Source organism: Antechinus flavipes, chromosome 2 (assembly GCF_016432865.1).
Source record: "Antechinus flavipes isolate AdamAnt ecotype Samford, QLD, Australia chromosome 2, AdamAnt_v2, whole genome shotgun sequence".
In the NCBI taxonomy this organism is placed as follows: Eukaryota; Metazoa; Chordata; class Mammalia; order Dasyuromorphia; family Dasyuridae; genus Antechinus; species Antechinus flavipes.
In genome coordinates, this window is record NC_067399.1 from 160891363 (window position 1) to 160912007 (window position 20645).

Genomic DNA, 20645 nt, shown 5'->3' on the forward strand with positions numbered 1-20645 from the left:
ACCTTCTACCACAAATTTGTGAAGATGACAAAAATGACAATAGTTAATGTTAAAGGAGTTCTGAGATGATAAAATACTCATATATTGTTTGTGGATCTGTGAAATGATGAGGAGAGCCACGATGCTGGGATTAACTTGTGTCATGTAGAAGAGCCAAAGTCTAAGTTCTTTCTGGTTGCATGGCAATGCTATCTTCAAAAAACAAACAAGCAAATGAGGGAGTTCTGATTGGAAGATAAGAGGATTGATTCCGTTATGGAGAAGTGAAATTTGAGGCATCCAGCAGGCAATATCCAGAAACCAGCTGGAAAGTGGTTCTATAGCTCAAGGAAGGCAGTATGGTTTGGTGCAAGGTGTGCTAGATTTGAATGAGAGGCCCAATATTCAACTTTATCTTTTCCATTTACTGCCTGTATGACTGTGAGCAAGTTATTTAAGTTCTTTGGACCTCAGTTGTCTCAATCTGTGAAAAGAGATCAGATTAAAAAAAAATGCCCATGTGCCCTTCTAGTTCTAACTTTAGGAGTTTAGTCTCCACCCTTCCCAGGGTCCATGAGCCTCAATTCTTTTGGGATGACACCACCCTTTCCATCTACCAAGGCCCAAAGCAGGTATTACTTCTTCCATGAAGCTTTCCCTGACTTCCACTTCCCTTTGACTGGCCTTAAATTTCTCCTGACATTCTGTCTGGACTTCTCCCCTGCACTTATCACAATCTCCCTCGAGTCATATACACATGTCTCTTCTTCCCTATCCTCATTAGACTATAAGATCTTGTTCAGTCTCTATCTTTCTAATCCCATGTCCTGTACATATTTTTATGTAGAGACCTTCCAGTGAGGAATTCCCACAGCCAAAAACAGATTAGTAACTACTCTGCAATTGGTAGTCTTAAGAGATGCCCAAAGTTATATGCCCATTATGTGTCAGAGAAGGGAATTGAACCCACATCTTCAGAACTCCCAGAGCTACCTCTAATTAATCTATGCTATTTCTCCCCTTATGCATATAGGAGGTGCCTAAGGAGCTTTGGAAAGTGAGAAAATGAAATTTTTTAAATTTGATTATCAGTGTGATGTGCTTTACATATATATGTAACTATAATACATTTATACACACATATTATATATTTTTATATATGATGGTTATTCCATGAGCCTTCTAATAGAGAAGGGGAATTATCCTTACCCTTTTTAATCTCTTTTATGTTTGCTGACCAAAATGAACTAGACTCCTATATATTGTAAAAGAGATATGGTCCAAGACTACGTGAGCAGCAAGGGGTGTTGGGTGGTGGCAGAGGGACAGCAGAAAGACAAAACTATAGGAACAAAACTACCATTGTTTTGGGCTGATTTGGGGCCAGGTTGTGACAATGGTAAAGTTTGTTTCTGATGCGCCCTTCTTCACCCTTCCTACCACCCATCCTTCCCCTCCATAGGGGAATGTCTTACTTACAATGTCTCTTCTAGGCATCAGAATCTTGCGGGGCAAACTATAAACTTACACTTAAAATTCTGGTATTTAATAGTTTATGGCTTTCAGGGGTGATCACTGCATGTTAAGCAAAAATAACTCAAAGGAATCCTCTAAATGGTAGAATTTCAGCTAATTAATGGGAGTAATGTTTGGGGAGCAGAAGAGTTTTCTCCCATCCCTGTAGCCATACTAAGTGGTTGCCTACATCTAAGATGAGTCTGGAGAATGAGTCTTTCTAGCTGCCAGATATGTTGCTGGCTCCTTGGCTCAGCCCTATGAGGTTTGGGACCATTACAATAACAGAAGTATAGTCTCCAATCAGACTGAGAGGGGAAACAAAGGCTTGAAGGACTCACAGACTGATCATTAATCAAGAGTTGTTCCTGGTCACTCTCAAAGTGTCTTTGGGTAAAGGTTGATCTTGGTTTTTCCCTGTTTTGGAGAAAGGGGTAGGAAAGGGCTAAGACAAAACAAAGTAGAAGGCTGGAGATTGAATTTTCAATGCTCTTTAAGAGAACTTTAATGCTGTAATTCAAAGTTGCTATATGAAAGATGTAGTGGACCTAACTCTTCAGAGAAAGGTGATACTCCATTCTCGAAGGCATCTGGAGATCTTCTGGGCTTCTCGCTGAGTAGCTCCACATGCTAGCATGAGCCACATCTGGAAGTCGTCTTCTTTCTTGTGCATGAGGAGGTACTGGCCCAACAATACGTATGCCTGAGAGGAGACAGCAGAGGGGTGAGCAAGGTGAGGGGGAGAGAGTGTCAGTGTGTTCCACAGAGAGTTAGCTTAGCCTCCTGGGAGGGGGGCAAGTAGGCTACCTGAGAAACACTGCGTGACTTTGGACAAACATGTGGCACACCAGGCTACATGTTAAGATTGTAATTCGCAAAACAGAAGCCAATCTCATTGATAGAACAGTATCCTCACTAGGCTTTTTTTATGCCATTGAAATTACAGGTTTCTTGCAAAAAAACCAAACAAACATAAAAATCATTATTCCCCAGAACACGAGACAGTGTGTAAGAGTAGAAGCCTGGAGGGTACAAAGCACCAACATGGTTTATGAGGGGGTTGTTGTGCCCTCTGCTTCTCTGGAGGGTTAGGAACTGGTTGGAAGCCATCTCTCCCAGAGGCACGGTTACCACTGGGACTACGGTGACTTCTGGCTGTGTCTCTCAGGCATGGGATGACACATTTCTATAAACAAAAACATCAACAAAACAAACACAGAAGCAATTAGATGCCTCCTTTTCAGTTCCATTCTGGGCCAAGAGATCATCCTATTTGACTGGAAGCACGATATAGCAGAAAAGAATACCAGGGTGAGAAGAGAGACCTGTGTTCTAGAGCTACTATATCCACACATAAAAATCACTTACACATGTTACCTTCATGCCATCTTCACAACAACCCTATGAATCAGATCAATTATTAGCACCATTTTACACTGAGGCAGACAGAAGTCACATGGCTTGTCCAACTGAGTAATTGAGGCAGTTTTCAAACTCAGACCTTCTTGACTCCCAAGTCCAACACTCTGTCTACTGTACCACTCGGCTGCCACCTGATATTGCTGAGTATTTGGACAAGTCATTTTCCTAATTATGTCTCTATATCATTTATAGAAACTTCTCCCTCCACTCCCTATATTACTAGTATTGTAAGGATCATATGAGTGTATATAAAACCTCTTTGGAAAGCAGAAGGCCCTATATTAAGATAAAAGATATTACTATTTTTCAATCTTTCTTTTCCTTTCTCATTTTCTACATCTTGGAACAGGTTTAGTCCCTTTTAGTCAAATGAGATAGGGTATTTGAAGCTATTTTCATCCATAAAGAGCGTCTACTGATCTAAAACCAAATATAAAATTAAAGTTTGACTTATGAAGATGGCTGCCTCAGGTTGCCTGCTGCTGACTTGGAACCTAGGGATTGTGATTTCTAATGTTATTTCAAAAGATATATTATCACCTTTTAGGTGTCCTCCCTCTCCTCCTAAATATCATACACCATTCAGTTAAAAAAAAAAATCTTCCAACAAACCATATATCCTATTCTTAACTGCCACAACATTTCAGTTTAAGGCATATGTTATACAAGGACTACATATTATATTCAGTCACATTTTTGAAACAGGGTGATTTCCCATGGCACAATTGCAAAATTATATATGGTTATATGGTTTCTAAATTATCTTATCAACGTCTACCATATTTTCTGTGGTAGACTTTATTGAGATAGTTTGTCAAACTCATGTAATTCCCTGCCTCCTATTCATCCCAACCGTTGGTAAATTTATCTGGACGTTAAAATAACTAATGCTACAAATGCTAAGTGGTGCAGACAAGACATCTTATACCTTCATTCTATAGCTGGGGAAGGAAATGAAGTCCCAGCCCTCTGAATCTCTTACACTCTGCTGCTACAATCAGCTGGACATTAGAAATTGAAGTCTCAAACAGACTGACTCTTGGAGAAGCCAGGGAATGCTTGGTATGTGAGACAAGAGGAAAACTTTCCAGGAATGTCCCAGAAAGACGGGATTCATTTTGCAGGCTCTGTAGCCAATCTGCAACCTGACAGGGTATTTTTTTCCCCTAACTTTTTTCCTTTTTTTTTGGTTTTGTTCAGTCTGCAGGCAATCAAGCAGGCTGAAAGGAAAAGTTAACATGCATTCTCAAAAGGGGTTTAAGGAAGATGAGGTCTGGGTTCTATCTATGGCTCTTGGCTGTACACAGACTCCCTCTCCTTCTGATCCTGCAAACAGGGGATGAATAAGCACTTCTCTCTCTCTATAGGAAGGCAAAGCCAAATAGAGCCACAGGAAGTTTGAGGTTTTACGTGTACGCCTTTCAATGGAGTTACCAAATGCCTGTTTTCAACATAGCTCCTTAATGGAACTGGCTTAACTTCTGCAAAACAGGCTGAGATTCTGAGCAGATTTTCCAAGCTAGAGTTTCTTTCCAATTCCCAGAGAAGTCCAAGGAGAACTGGTCACCCTGAAGACTCCTCTGGACAAATTTCCCACAGACCAGAAGGACTGAACTGAAGATTGTTAGAGCTAGAAACACTCTGTGCTATGAAATAGAGCAGTATTCAGAAAAAATATTAGAACACAGTTTCTTCCTGTAAGAAACTTACAGTTTGCTTAGGGAAATCAGATAGGCATAAGAGATAGATTTGCATTAATAGAAAATGAAAAAATAACTAATGCTACAATGATTTACAATGGTTTCATTATGGAACTGCAGAAACTAAGGCTTGGTACTCTATCTTCATATTGGTTAATTTGGTTATATCAACAATGTGTACCCTTTCCCTTTAGGAATTTACATTCTTCCACTGGAGTCATGGCCCCGAATCAGATATCTCCAGCTACTCCTTGTTACCTATAGAATTAAAGTCCAAACTTCTTAGTAGAGAGCATTCAAAGCTCTCTACTATCTGGACTCAACTAACTTTTTTCAGCCTTATCTCTCATTTCTGTTTCTCCACAAACCCTTCCCTTCCCTCCAGCCTTTTCCCCAAATACATTGTGTGTCTGTCTTCTCACCCTACTTTCTCTTCTCCATTTAATCCACTCTTACCCAGATTTTATAATTTTCCAAAAGCATTTTAGCCCATGGTGAACTCTCCCTTTTTTGACTTTCTATGGCACTTAGTACTGAGATCACAGATTATTTTTCCATATTTGACTTAGGGAGTTTGCTTCTTGACTTTATTATCATAATCAATTTATTTCCTTTCTCCCCAATGAGGCTGAAAGTTTCTTCAACAGTTTGTAGCTCAGGGAGCTATTAGTGAGTTCTCAAGTGTGGGCTAAGAGATATGGCTGAATCTATACAATAAAAATAAGCTTGAAAAGGGAATGTAACCCATATCAAAATATAATATAATGTATAGTGATAATTTCTCCCAGAATCCAGGGCCCTTTATGCTGCCTCTGGCCTTTGTGGATATTCACCATGCGCTCTCCTTAGCAATACCTTGTGCTTAGTAACTTTCCTGATACCAAATGTATCTGTACAATAGATAGATCACTAGGGCTTGGAATCAGGAAGGTTCACCTTCATGAGTTCAGATCTTCATGACTTCAGATACTTCCTAGTTATGTGACTTTGAGCAAGTCACTTCACCTTGTTTGTCTCAGTTCCTCATCCGTAAAATGAATTGGAGAAAGAAATGGCAAACCACTCTTGTATTTTTGCCAAGAAAACCCCAAAATGGGATCATGGAAAGTACAACTGAACAGCAACAAATATGAATTAATAGGACTTCAAAATTTCAGTGTAACAGTTTAAAAGTAAATCCGAGCTAACCTAATTCAACTCATAGCTAAACAAGAATCCCCAGTACATACATATCCAACAAGAGGTCATCCCATTTCTGCTTGAAGATCACAGTGCGGGGAGCACACTACCTCAGAAGGGCAGCCCATTCACCATTGGATGGGAGGGCATCCCATGTACTTTCAGATACCTTTACTAACTGAGAAATTTTTCCTTACCCAAAGCCTAAATTTGCTCAGTTTTTCTCTGAATTTCCACCCATTGCTTCTAATTCTATTGTCTAGAAAGCAAGCAAAATTGTCTTTTATGAGACAGACCTTCAAATTCTTGAACATAGTTATCATTGTACAGCTTTTTAGGTTCAACTGATTGATTGCTTTTTATAGATGTTATTAACAAACAGTGATCTTGAACCCAAATATTCATAGTGAGACAATGCTAAGATGTCAACTTTCCCCAAGATTATTCAAGGAACAAAGGAAGAAAATTCTCTCTTCTATTTCCTGAATTTTCTTTAATGGAAAAATTAGACTTTAAGAATATCTTAAAGGACACCAGACTGCTTCAAGTGATATATTGCAGGGAAACACACACACACACACACACACACATACACACACAAGTCCATAAAGAAAGTAGAGATATAGTAGGATGAAAATTCTTATTTCAAAGTGAAAATGTTATGCTTTAGTTGACACAACTGGCCCTTTTAATATTAAAGTGGGCTCATGAAGAGGACTTTCTCTTGGGGCCAGTGGTTTCATGCTCATCAGCAAAGCAATTTCTATGATTTCAGCCACAGTGAAAGGCTTATGTGGGGTGGGAGGCAGGTTGGGGGAGAGAAACTACAATTGTAGCATGTCCAGAGGTGAAATAAATGTTTGCCTATGTGGTATACTTTAAAGGTCTGTGAAGGCCCCACTGAATAAAATCTTCCCTTCTGGTGTCTGAAATTCCACTTCCTTTATTCTTTCACTTTTAGAATGTTTTTCACTCAGACCTCTTAAGTTAGCTTACATAAATTCATTTTCAGGGACTTCCAACTTGCTCCATGGTAATTTTGTATCACTTCACTTGTTTGTCCCAAGAACAAGTGGGTCTGTTGTTTGCTTTTACAAATCAAATGAATTAATACTAATTTTGTTTGTTTGTTTGTTTTTAAGAATTTTAGGCACAACAAGAATTGGCCATGTTCAGGAGCAGAAAATCCTAAACTTCTTGGAACCAAGATACTTTATTTTTGTTTCATTTCCCAATCTACCAGTTTTCTTCTACTGTTAACTCAATTGTCTCTCTCCCTTTTTTACCCCCCCCCCAAAAAAAGATACTATTAAAATACTACATTACATATTTTTTTAACTTTCTTCAATAGTTGAGATATTTGTGATTTCACTAGTATGGTTATTCCCTCTACTGATATAGATTGTGATCCCTTGAGTTATTGCCGACAAGCAGACTGATTGCCTGGTGGCCAGCCTTTTAGTAATAAGCACCAACAAATTTATCTGGCTAGTCCCAGATGACAGACACCCAATCTGTTGTTTTCCCACCCTCAAAGCCTTTCCAGCTTAGTAGGATCCTCCAGAGCTTGTACTACACTTGTATAACTTCTGAGAATGCTGGATCACCACTATAACATAGTAAATCATCAGAAAAGGAATTGAATGGAGGATATTTTATAATCAGAAACCAACTTTATTTTGATATTTAATCTTGAAAGAGCAAAAGCTGCCCTAGGGAATATCAATATCTAGTTGGTGATGACTATCTGTCCATAGTCTTGGCAAACCCCTGAAAGTACTATTTGGATATTACTCCCTTTAGTTAAATGCTTTCTGTAAGAACCAAAAGTCAAACAAATGCACCAACAGCCTTTAGATATGTAGGAACCATAATTAATAGTGTTGTTTAATTGTGTCTGTCTTAAGGTCTAAATGTCTAAATACATCTGCCTAAGTTTTTATTACACATTGACACCTCCATTACAACGTGATCTTTTCCAGGGCACAGTATGTGTTTTTGTTGTTGTTGTTGTTTTCTTTATAATTCTAGCATTTTGTTTAGTGTCTGGCTATCATTAGCACTTAATAAAAGTTTGTTGATTAACTAATAGAAACTCAAGCTGAAATATACCCCTACCTAATATCAAGCCATCATTTAAACAGACCTTCAGAGATACCACAGCAAATCAGTAAAATAGAAGCAAGGTTTCCCTGCTAAACAATTTCTAATGTATAAAAATAGCAAAGGCTGCCATTAGGAGAGTATGAATGGAGAGAAAGAAAAATAAAAATAAATGGAACGAGTGAAGAGGGGTTAGAGAAAGACAGACAATTACCTTATCAAAACCACTCTCTATTAATTTGACTGCAAGGTCTTTATCCACTCCATCCACAAAGGAAACACACTTCTCTCCTATAGGTTCCCCGAGAAAAGTTCGTAATTTGACTGAAAGGTAGTCCGTCATTCTCTGTAACATAGAAGACATTAAAAGGAAGAAAAAAGGAACAAAATTATGAGTAAATCTCCATAGCACTATTAAGAACTGCTGATCTAGAATTTGGTTGTTGTATTCAGAGATCCTGAAAATGAATAAAAGAAAAGCAATGCAGTTATCCCTTCTACATTGTAATTTTGCCCTTTGTAACTTCAATATATTGTGGGTAGGCATAAGAAATTAAATGGGAATTTTGTGGAAATTGCAGATGACACATGGAGGCTAGCAGATGAGAGAGAAAAAGTTTAGAAACTCAGAAATGCCTCAAATATATATGTAATAATTGAATAAGATCTATACGTTTTATCTTTTAATACCACAATAATCCAAGACATTCTCTACTACAAAGGAAGAGCCAAAAATTTATATACAGATTTTCCAGATTTGCTGGGGAAGAGGGGAGAGCTTCCATTCCTCTAACCCAAGATGTTATAAATTCTTAGAGATGTAATCAGTAGAAAATAACATAGCTATGTAATCAAGATTAATTATGTATCATTAATAAAAACACACATTTCCATTGAGTCCATTTCACGTACCCCTTCAACCCCCATATGTAAGTATCTGTAATTGTATTCTTGACATTTTACCTAAATGAAAAGAAACACCAGCGCTAGATTTCCAATGTGTATTGTGTATAAACAGACATTAATAAAGAGAAATACACACACATATAAACACATACAACGTTTTGTGGAAACAAGAGATTGTGTGTGTGTGTGTGTGTGTAAAATAGTAGTGTGTAAAAATAGTTTCATGTATTGTTAGAATATCTGGCTGCCCACATAATGTGACTGAAGGCCATCAAAAGGCTTATATGGCCAAAAACCTATCTTTCTCATTGTTTGAAATGCCCACCATTAGAAATTATTCTTTAGATGAGGAAATTTATGTCTTTAGATGAAATTTTGCTAAAATATATCCATGAAATGGTAAGAGTAACACAGACATTAGCACCTATGATAACATTATACGTGGACATTAGCACTATGATGACCTAGAAGGGGGCCTTAAGAGGAGAGGGTATAAGATAACATTTTGGAATTAGGAAAGTGACTGAGCACAAAGCATTGCTGAGAAGAGCACATGGTGAATGTCTAAGAAGGCCAAAAGGCAGCTTGAAATGCCCTGGATTCTGGGGAAAATTATCAATATGAGGAAGCAGAAGACTGATGAAAGGAAGTGGGAGGATACTAAAATTTCCTCCTTCTATCATAATTTTCATAGAATTACAGAATTTGAGAGAAAAAAGTCAATGAAGACTTGATCCTAGCTTTATTTGAAAGATAACTTCATGTGACATTTTTGACAAGTGGCAATGCTTGAAGACAACAGAGAGGAATCTCTTGGCTCCCAAAGCCTCTCATGTAAATTCAATCAATGAATTGGTCTTGTGCCATATGAAATTTTAATCCTTACTTTAAGTAAAGGCATAAATGACATATGCCTCAAAATTTGAAGATGACACAATATGGAGGGATAGCTAATGTATTACGTGGCAAAGCCAGGATCCAAAAAGACTTTGATGGACAGGGACTTTGAACTAAATCTAATAAGCTGAAATTCAGGAGGGATGAGGACAGTCTTACACTTGGATGCAACAAATCACCAATATGAACATGGTTAGATTGCAGTTTGTCTGAAAAAGATTGGGAAATTTTGTGTATTGAAAGTTCAGTATGAATCAACAGGGTGATGTAGGAGTCAAAAATGTTAATGCAATCTTGGTCAGCACGAAACTTCCAGCAATAAGGAGGTGACAGATAATCTCACTATATTCTGACCTGGTCAGACCACATTTAAATTATTATGATGTTCTGAACACTACAGTGTCCAGATAGATAGATTAAAAAAGGGTGTCCCAAAGAGGACAAACAGTATCTAAAAGGGCCTTGAAATGGCAATATATAAAAGACTGATTAAAGAAACAGACTGATTAGTCAATAAAGACTCAGAGGGGATATGATTATCATTGTTAAGTGTCTGAAAAATAGTTGCACATCACCCTCAAAATAACCACTTAAAGTGATTTTCCTAAAATATAGGAATCATGTCACCATCCCTACTCCATGAACTCTACTGGATTCATGATTCTTGTGGCGTTAAAAACTCTTTACAACTTTGATTCATTCTACTTTTTCAGACTTATTATATATTAATTCCTTCCAAGAACCCTATGGTTCAACTAAACTGGCTTCATGGCATTCTACTTTTCTCTGTCTGTCCCCTATGCCTGGAAAGCATCCACTTCTGCCTCTTGTAATCCCTCACTTCCTTTAAGACTCAGTCCAATTGCATTCTACACTAGGGACTTTCTTGATACCATTCTCCCCCTGCCAACTACTAGTTAGTTCCACCTCTGCCAAGATTGAATTAGTTTTATATGTAGTGTAGAGTATGGCACTTAATCTCACTCTTCTCTTTCTCCTGAGCTGGCTCATTCACCCAACCTATATTCACCTTGCTGGATCAAAGATCCCCATAGAGGGTTGCCATGCTGTTACCCTGAGAGGGTAGCCCTACTAGATATAATATTCTCCTACTCTTCCCTACCTGCAACTCCCAAGCCCGTCCAACAAATTTACTCCCATTTGACTAAATTGTCTAAGATATCATTAACCTTTAATTAAAGAGAAGGAAAAGCAAGACTAGTTTCAAAAATAATACTCCATAAAATGAGGTTATACTCTGATCAATGCACACAGTGCCTAGGAAGGAGAGTGGACACAAATTTACAAAACCATACTATAGAGGTAGATGCCACATGCTTTCATACCCTTGGTCTTCCTCAGAGAGAATCTGTACCACAATTCACTGATGGTTAGTCATCTTCTCGACTTTGCTCTTTTCTTTAGCAGAGTTATTTCTCTGTTGGCTGCTACACTCAAGCTATTCTCTTCTGCCAAGGCAGTGTTAATCTCTTCCAGCCACAACAGAAACCTTAATCTTGGGAACTGCAGAGTTTTTCCAAGTTTGCTCCAGTGGATGGGTTCAGATACAATATTCTTTCAGCAAAAGTTTCCCTAAGCCAGAGATCTCTAGAGTTTTTTCAGGTTTACTCCCTTGATTTGGATGACTTTCTACTAGCAAAGTAGTAGATGGCACCATGGGGAAAGGGAAAAGTAGAACATTTTCCTCTCTATTTTTGCCCTTTTTTCCATGAAGTTAATACTTTTTCCTCCTCCCTTTCCCCCTAATCAACTTCCCCAAACTGACAAGCCTTTCCTCCAATAGACAATTTCCAAGCAATGAAGGTATTGATGTAATCCAGGTCTTAGGTTGCTGCTCAGACTGAGATCTGAGGATTCTTCTCAGAACAACTTAGTCATTTGTTTCTGTCCCCTTGGAGATCTGGCATTGACCAATCTATTGCCTCAGAGCAGAGTCTCTTGGATGAAATGACTCATCTTTATCTCATAGTGAAAAACTAAAATCCACATTTCTGCCAGACAAACCACAAAGAGGCAATATAGTTATCCTGTAGTTACACAAAATAGCTCAAGGTATCCTTGCTTCTCAACTTTCAGCCAGTATCCTCCTGCTGTTTTGTGGAGCAGCTCTACACACAAAGGTTATTGTTTGTCCTCCATTTTGGAAGGGGACCATGACATCAGGGAGGGGATGCCATGATATGCAAATCAGAAAAGACTTAATTCCTCTTCCATATAATAACCCTTCAAGTACTTGAAGATGGCTATCAAATTCCTCCTGAGACTTCTCCACACTAAACCTACTCACAGTTCCTTAACTGATTCTTATATGACAAAGATTGAAAGCCTTTTACCTTATTGTTCTCTTCTGAACACTCAACATCTTTTCTTTACCTGTGGTACCCCCAAATAATTCAGATGTGGTCTGTTTGTAGAAGAGAATGGAGGGACTATCATCTCCCTATTCCTGAAAGCTGTGTCCCTGTGCTCTATTAATGAAGCCCAAGATTGCATTAACATTTTTTTCTGACCACATTATATTGCTGACTCATATTGAACATGTAGTCCTTTTAAACCCCCAAATCCTTTTCAGACAAACTGTTACCTAATTGTTAACTATACAAGTAAAGCTGATTTTTTTTACATGTAAAGATAAAGCCTTATATTTATTCCTGTTGTATTTATTTCATCTTGTTAGATTCAGTCCACATAGCTCTAACATCTAGAAATCTTTTGTTTAGATATTATTCTACATTATGTTACTTGTTATCTGTCTTCTGATCTCATCATTATGCTAGTTGTTGAGTGTACTGAAACTGCTCTCTACAAAGTTAATTACTATCTCTCTTAATTATCAAATCTAATGGCTTTTTTCTTACAGTCCTTTCAAGTGGAATCTTTCACCATACCACAGGAATTTGACACTGTTGACACCCCTTCCTAGACACTCCTCTCCTCCTGTGGTTTTTATGATATGGCACTCTTCTGAGTCTCCTCCCATCTGTAGACATACCTCCATCTCCTTTGCTGGATCATTTTCTATGCTTTTTTTTTTTTTTTTAACCTTTGAGCTTTGTCCTGGGCATTCTTTTCTCTTCATTCTCATGAATGCCTGCAGATTCACTCGTTATTTCTATATAGATAACTCTATATATCATCCAGCCTTAGTCTCTCTCCTGAATATACCCTGTATATCTCCAATTGCCTATTGGTTTTTTCAAACCGAATGTGTCCCATAAGCACCTCAAACCCAATATGTCCAAAAGTGAAATTATATCTCCCCTCAAATCTTTCCTTTTTCTGAACTTCCCTAGTTCTATTAAGGTAGATCAATTACCCTGGGTCACCACACTGGAATCGTCCTTAACTCCTCACTCTCACATGAGGAGTAATCCCTCACAGTCTAATTAGTTGCCAAGACTTGTCCACTCAAACTCCAAATCTCTTTTATTTTTCTCCTCTCCCCTGCCACAATGACTGCTCTAATTGACCCCTCATCTAAAATATTAGAAAATCATTTAGCTTCTCTGAATCTATTCATAAAATATTGTGATACATACAGCAGCTACCTCAGTGTATAAAGAAAAATGTGTTATAAAGTTAAATTACTAAAAAATGTTATTTTAAGTAAAAGAAAGTATTTTGAAAAATGTTATTCTCTATGCAAATATGAGCTATGTTTATATTCCATTGAAGGTCCTTAGTAGTTAGGAAAACAAAGGTTTAAGCCTGCATCTTTTTACATGCAAGTCATGTGATCAAGAATAAGTTATTTAACTTGTAAAAACTTCAGAAAACTCCCTTAAGACCAAGTGGCTAAAAAGATGCCTTTTGCATTAGGAGGGAAAATTCTTTGTTGGAGGCTTTCTATATACCCCGGAAAAAAAAAAAATTGGTTTTTATAGCATGGTAAGATCACAGCACATAGACAAGTCTCAGGAAATAAAATAAACAACCACAACATTGGTAATATTTTCCTAATCCAATCTATTAATCTGATAGATGCATCTAGTTTTCCCATCACATGGAAAAAATGTTCCAAATCACTATTGATTAAAGAAGTGCAAATTAAGACAACTCTGAGGCACCACCTCATACCTATTAGATTGGCTAAGATGACAGGAAAAGATAATGATAAATATTGAAGGAAAAGATAATGATAAATGATAAAATGTTAGTGGAATTGTGAAATGATCCGATCATTCTGGAGAGCAACTTGGAACTATGCCAAAGGGCTTTAAACCTGCATATTCTTTGATTCAGCAGTGTCTCTACTGGGTCTATGTCTTAAAGAGATCATAGAAAAGGGAAAAGAATGATGTGCAAAAATTTGTGACAGCCCTTTTTGTAGTAACAAGGAACTGGAAATTGAGTGGATGCCCTTCAGTTGGAGAATGGCTGAATAAGTTATGGTCTATGAATGTATGTAATAGTATTGTTCTATAAGAAATGATCAGCAGGATGATTTCAGAAAGACCTGGAGAGACTGACATGAACTAATGCTGAGTGAAGGAAGCCCAAGAGAACATGGTACACAATAACAAGATCCTGTGATGATCATCTGTGATAAATTTGGCTCTTCTCAGCACTGTGGTGATTCAAGGAAATTCCAATAGACTTGGGATGGAAAATATCATTCACATCCAAAGAGAGAACTAGGGAACCCAAATGTGGTTTGAGGCATAGTATTTTCACTTTTTTGTTAAGTTTCTTGTGTTCTCCAACCCTTTTGGTCTGATTTTTCTTGCATAACACAACAAATGTGGAAATATGTTTAAAAGAATTGTGTTATCTTTTGACCAAGCAGTGCCATTACTGGATCTGTATCCCCAAGAAATCTTACAGGAGGGAAAAGGACACACCTGTGCAAAAATGTTTGGAGCAGCTTTTTTGTGGTAACAAAGAATTGGAAAATGAAAATAAATGCCCATCAACTGAAGAATGGCTGAAAAAGTTGTGGTATATGAAGATAATGGGATATTATTGTTCTATTAAAAATGATGAACAAGCTGATTTTAGAAAGGCTTGGAAAGATGTATATGAACTGATGTTGAGTGAAAGAAGCAGAAACAGGAATACATCATACACAACAACAGCAAGAATCTGCAATGATCAACTATGAAAGATTTGATTCTTTTTAGTGTTTCAGTGATTCAAAGCAATCCCAATGGACTTTGGACAGAAAATGTCATCTATATCCAGAAAAAGAACTATAAAGATTGACTGTAAATCAATACATGCTATGTTCACTTTTTTTCTGTTTTTTTTCCCATGTTTTTTCTCTTTTGCTCTGATTTTTCTCTGTCAACATGATTCATAAAGCAACGTGTATTAAAAATACGTATTTTTTTAACCTGTTGGAAATTCACAGACTTTTTTTTAATTTAATAATAACTTTATATTGACAGAATCCATGCCAGGGTAATTTTTTTTACAACATTATCCCTTGCACTCTCTTCTGTTCCGATTTTTCCCCTCCCTCCCTTTATCCCCTCCCCTAGATGGCAAGCAGTCCTATATATGTTAGATATGTTGCAGTATATCCTAGATACAAGATATGTTTACAGAACCGAACAGTTCTCTTGTTGCACAGGGAGAATTGGATTCAGAAGGTATAAATAACCCGGGAAGAAAAACAAAAATACAAATAGTTCACATTCGTTTCCCAGTGCTTCCTTTGGATGTAGCTGCTTCTGTCCATCATTTATCAATTGAAACTTAGGTCTCTTTGTCAAAGAAATCCACTTCCATCAGAATATATCCTCATACAATATTGTTGTCGAAGTGTATAATGATCTCCTGGTTCTGCTCATTTCACTTAGCATCAGTTCATGTAGGTCTCTCCAAGTCTCTCTGTATTCATCCTGCTGGTCATTTCTTACAGAACAATAATATTCCATAATATTCATATACCACAATTTACCCAGCCATTCTCCAATTGATGGGCATCCATTCAATTTCCAGTTTCTAGCCACTACAAACAGGGCTGCCACAAACATTTTGGCACATACAAGTCCCTTTCCCTTCTTTAGTATTTCTTTGGGATATAAGCCCAGAAGTAACACTTCTGGATCAAAGGGTATGCACAGTTTGATAACTTTTTGGGCATAATTCCAGATTGCTTTCCAGAATGGTTGGATTCGTTCACAACTCCACCAACAATGCATCAGTGTCCCAGCTTTCCCGCATCCCCTCCAACATTCATCATTAAAAAATACGTATTTTTTAAAGAAAAGAATTGTACATATTTGATGTATATCAGATTGCTTGCTGTCTTGAGGAGGGGAAAGGTAAAAGAGGGAGGGAAAAAAATTTAGAACACAAAATTTAGAACATTCAAAAATGAATGTTGAAAAACTACCTTTTTATGTATTTGGAAAAGTAAAATACTATTTAAAAATTAAAAATAATAGATATAGTTGCTTCAAATCACTTTTTGTACTTAATAGTTACATGGACATGCACAAATCATTTAATTGTCCCTCACCTCAGCTTCCTTATGTGCAAAGTGAGGATAATAATATTTATTATTATTTTAATTTAATAATAACTTTATTATTATTTAACTCACAGGATTGTTGTGAAACGCAGTGGAAATTATGTCTGTATAGGAATGTTTAAAAATATCTTAAAGCCTTTTGTCAGCTATTATGTTGGTATTTATTAGTGTTATCTCTCTCTACCCCAACATTAGAGGAATTTGTAGTTCTATGACAAACTCTGAAAGACATATAAGGCCCTAATACTGCTATGAAGGTGATCTATCACTAAATTGCTTCAGCTAGAACTGGCAGCTTCCCTATTATTTTTTTCTTTTACAAAGGAATATTTATTGCAAGGCTACAGAAGGAATAAAAGTATAAACATTACCATCTAATGTCTCTGGCAGCACACTTTTCTCCCCTTATGACTTTTCAGTTTTTGGAGAGTGGGTTCAAACTAAGCTTTCAAAATATTGGTTCTACCCAAGTTCATATCCAAAGGAATCTTTCCTCAAATCACTCCTTGCTGCTTAAGGCCTTATTGGCTACCTATAAAATTAAGATTTTTAGGATGCCAAGACTTTGTGATAATATTCCAATTCTTAGAATTTACCAGAGTTCTTATTTTTCTGTCTTACATCCCCTCTTCAGAGTTCTATTCTCTAAATGAATTGGTATTAATAACAAAGCAATCTATGTTAATAAGTGGTAACATTAATGTCATCCTAGATAAGGGAGAGGAATAAGTATTAAGTGCCTATTCTATGCCAGGCATATTAAGTGCTTTATTAATATCTCATTTGACCCTCGTAATAACCCTGTGAAGTGGCTGGTATTATTATTACCAGTTTACAATCTAGGAAACTGAGAAAGGTAGAAGTTGAATGATTTGCCCAAGTCACCCAAGAGGTAATATCTAAAACCAGATTTGAACTCTTCCTGACTTCAGGCTCAGTGCTTTGTCCACTGTGAACTGCCTCAAGATGAAATTTTTTATATTTCAGCAATGACAAGATTATACCTTAACCAAACAACAATAAAAATAACAGCTGGCATTTATGTGGAATTTTAAGGTTTGCAAGGTGCTTTACCTATACAGACATCTCACTTTACATAAATGGACCATTCTTCATACCTTTATGTAAAGTAATTTTTAAATACAAATTTGTCCTTATCTACCCACTTCCCTTAACTTATATAATAACAAAGACATATGCAAAATAATACTTTTATGCAAGTCATAAAATATACTAAAATGCAGACATGCTAAATACTATAGCATGATAATGAATAAAATTATGGAATAAAAGGTAAAAATGAGGTGATTCAGGCTAATTCCAATAGACTTGTGATAGAAAGAGCCATCTACATCTAGAAAGAGGACCACAGGGACTGAATGTGGATCACAACATAGTATTTTCCCCTTTTTTGTTGTTTGCTTTTTTCTCCCTTTTTTGATTTGATTTTTCTTGTACAGCATGACAAATGTGGAAATATGTTTAGATGAATTGTACATGTTTAACCTATACTGGATTACTTGCTGTCTGGAGAAGAGTGGAGGTGGAGAGGAAGGGAGAAAAATTTGGAACACAAAGTTTTCCAAGCGTGAATGTTGAAAACTGCACATATTTTGAAAATTAAAAGCTATTAAAAAGAATTTATATAAAAAAGAAAAGAAATGAAAGATAAAGATAATGATGAAGTATATACAGTACTATAAGAAACTCTATGTAGCTTGGTGGATAAAATGCCAGATTTGGAGAAAGAAAGACTCATCTTCCTGAGTTCGAATCTGGCATTAGCAGTTACTAATTGTGTGACCCTGTGCAAGTCATTTAATTCTATTCTCAATTCCTCCTCTACAAAATGAATTGGAGAAGGAAATGGCAAATCACTCAATATCTCTGGCAAGAAAATGCTGAATGGATCACAAAGAGTTGGCTACCGAATAATAAAAATCTATAATATCGTACAGTAAAGTTTACATAGGTGTTCAGTATGTTGCTTCTCCCACTGCTCTCAAGCTTTGTTACTGAAATTGGCTGTACAACTTTTTAATGAAATTATTGAGAGAAATTTAAACAGGAGCTCTCTTTTTTTCCTCCTAGTATCTTCAACTAATCTTTGAATTTTGAAAAATCTTATTTTGGATCCATTTTTTCAATATAAGGAAAAAATATTGCTTAAATGATGAAATACTTTTACCAGCTGTTTCATTGTGAACCTTTTTTTGGCTAGATTGGTGTTCCAAAACTTCTCTTTCTTTTTCTGCAATCTTTGCAGCTAGCAGTTCAATCAATTCCTCGTTTGACAGTTCTCCATGAGACTCAATCATCTCTCTGCACATCATTTTCATTTTTTTGAAATGTGGATTTGTTTCAGAATTCTTTACATAAAGTCAAATTTGAGTAAGGCAGATTTAAAGTGAGAACTGTCATTTGGTCTTCACAACAACCCTATGAGGTAGCAGCTGTTATTACTATCTGCATTTTGCCCAGCATTTTACAACTACAAAATGTTATGATTAGAATTCTGGTTTCCTTAACTTTTTGTCTACCACTCAATCCATTATACTAGCTTGCTACTTCATGTGACTGAAATTAGTTATAGAAATGTCCTGTACTATGGCAGACAAATAGGGAGATGATTTGACTGGGGCCAGTTTTCACTGTCCTTCCATTTACACCATTAGATGGAGGTAGCTACCTAGTGTGTCTATGCTCCCCCGCCTCTCCACCTCCCCCCCTACACACTTTTTTCCTTTCCTTACATGACTGCACCTGCTGCATGGATTGTAGGAGGTCTAAGACGCTAAACCAAATTGGATAAATGAACTAATTCTAACTTCACATTAAGAGCATCTGACTCAGCAGAAGTAAGGTCCTGGCCTATGCTGCAAGGGGTATCCGAAATGAACAGAAGCCAACCCAGAGCTCATTTTGTTATGATTTCCCTTGGCCTCCTTCAGATGGCCTATTCTTCCCTTCCTATTTGATTAAAACAAGGAAAGCACTAACTATGGCATTAAAGATTAAGCAAGGAGATCATGTACAACAGAGGAATTAATTGTGGGGAAACAAGCCACTCAAGCTGATTTGGAGGAAAACAGTGGTTCCATCACTGGCCTGCCTGAGTTCATCTGGAACAGATGAGCAGTGAAAGCTAGGACTCATAGAAGCTAAGAACTTAATTAAGGAGCCCACCAAGCAGGGTAGATTAAGGAAACAAAAAATCAGTAGTCTACTGTTATCACACTATAATTCTTAATAAAGACTCCTTTCCACCCTTCCCATTCCTTCTCCTCACTAGTTATTGCTCACTCGCTTTAAATTTCTGGCTCTTTTTTTCCCTTTAATCTAGTTTTCCTAAGTAGGAAGTACAAAATGGGGGAAGGGGCCCTATCAAGGTTAATATGGCTCTTCTGAAACAAAGAAGGATGTTTTTGTTGTGAAGGTGTAATTGGATCGTTTTTCAGTTCATTCATTTGACAAACATTGTTTTTCTTTATTGGCTAGAGAGACAAGAATTCAGTTTCAGTTTTTCTTTTGGGGCAGAATACCCATTATAAACTTCCTAGTTTTCTTGCTGATTCACAGCAAGGCAGCTCGGTGAGTTCTCAGTAATTGGAGCAGCTAAATAGCTCCTCCCTTCTGAGTGAGTGTATGCAGGAGTATATGTTTTGGGGGGCAGAGGGGGTAATACAGCCCAGGTGCAGGTGCTAGTCTATTTGTGGATAGGTTCCTCTCCCCTCACAAATTCAGGAAATAGTAGAAGTCTTTCAAAACCTTGACTTCTGAGAAACATGATCAACAATAGGAACAGCCCAAGTAAGTGGTAATTCAATTGTCATCCCCATAATTTTATTCAGCTGTTTCTGAGCCATGTTCTCAAAGCTTGAATGTCTAATGGGTAATAACAGACATTCCAAGTCTCACCTTGGGCTATTTTCCTGGAATTCTTTTATTTCTGATTTCCTTCTTTAAGTCCCAGCTAAAATCCCATCTTTCCTAATTTCTCTTAATTCTAGTCCCTTCCTTATGCTTATTATTTCCCATTTGTCCTGTATATAGCTTATATATAGTAGTTATAGTTGTCTGTACAATAATTGTCTTTAGATTATGAGCTCCTTGAGAGTGGGGACTAGCTTTTGTCTTTTTTTCTATACCTAATACAATAAACATCTATTAAACATTTACTAAGTGTGCCAGGTACTACTAAGCACTGGCATATAGTGTTTAATTAATGTTTATTGATTACTTTAGTATATAATTGATTCTGAACTGATATGATACTTTATGGTATTGATATATTAACATGGTACTTTTAAAATTTTCAGAAAACTTACCTATATTATCTCATTTAAGCTTGACAGCAATGCTTTAAATTGTGTATTATGTTGAGTAAATCACTTAACTTCCCTGGAACTTAAATTTCCTTAACTAGAAAACAAAGTATTTGCACT

General features: G+C 36.8%; 1 protein-coding gene across 2 annotated transcripts in view; it reads right to left on the reverse strand.

Annotated features, from left to right (window-relative positions):
• Positions 1 to 1969: 1969 nt before the first annotated feature.
• Positions 1970 to 20645, reverse strand: part of BANF2 (BANF family member 2) — a 40807-nt gene continuing 22131 nt past the window's right edge. For both annotated transcript variants that reach the window (XM_051975889.1, XM_051975890.1), the window contains 2 exons: positions 8113 to 8244; positions 1970 to 2197 (listed from right to left, as the gene is read on the reverse strand). In XM_051975889.1, the coding sequence (XP_051831849.1) occupies positions 2051 to 2197; positions 8113 to 8241 (276 nt within the window). In that variant the 5' untranslated portion in view covers positions 8242 to 8244 and the 3' untranslated portion in view covers positions 1970 to 2050. The remainder of the gene's footprint in view (positions 2198 to 8112; positions 8245 to 20645) is intronic.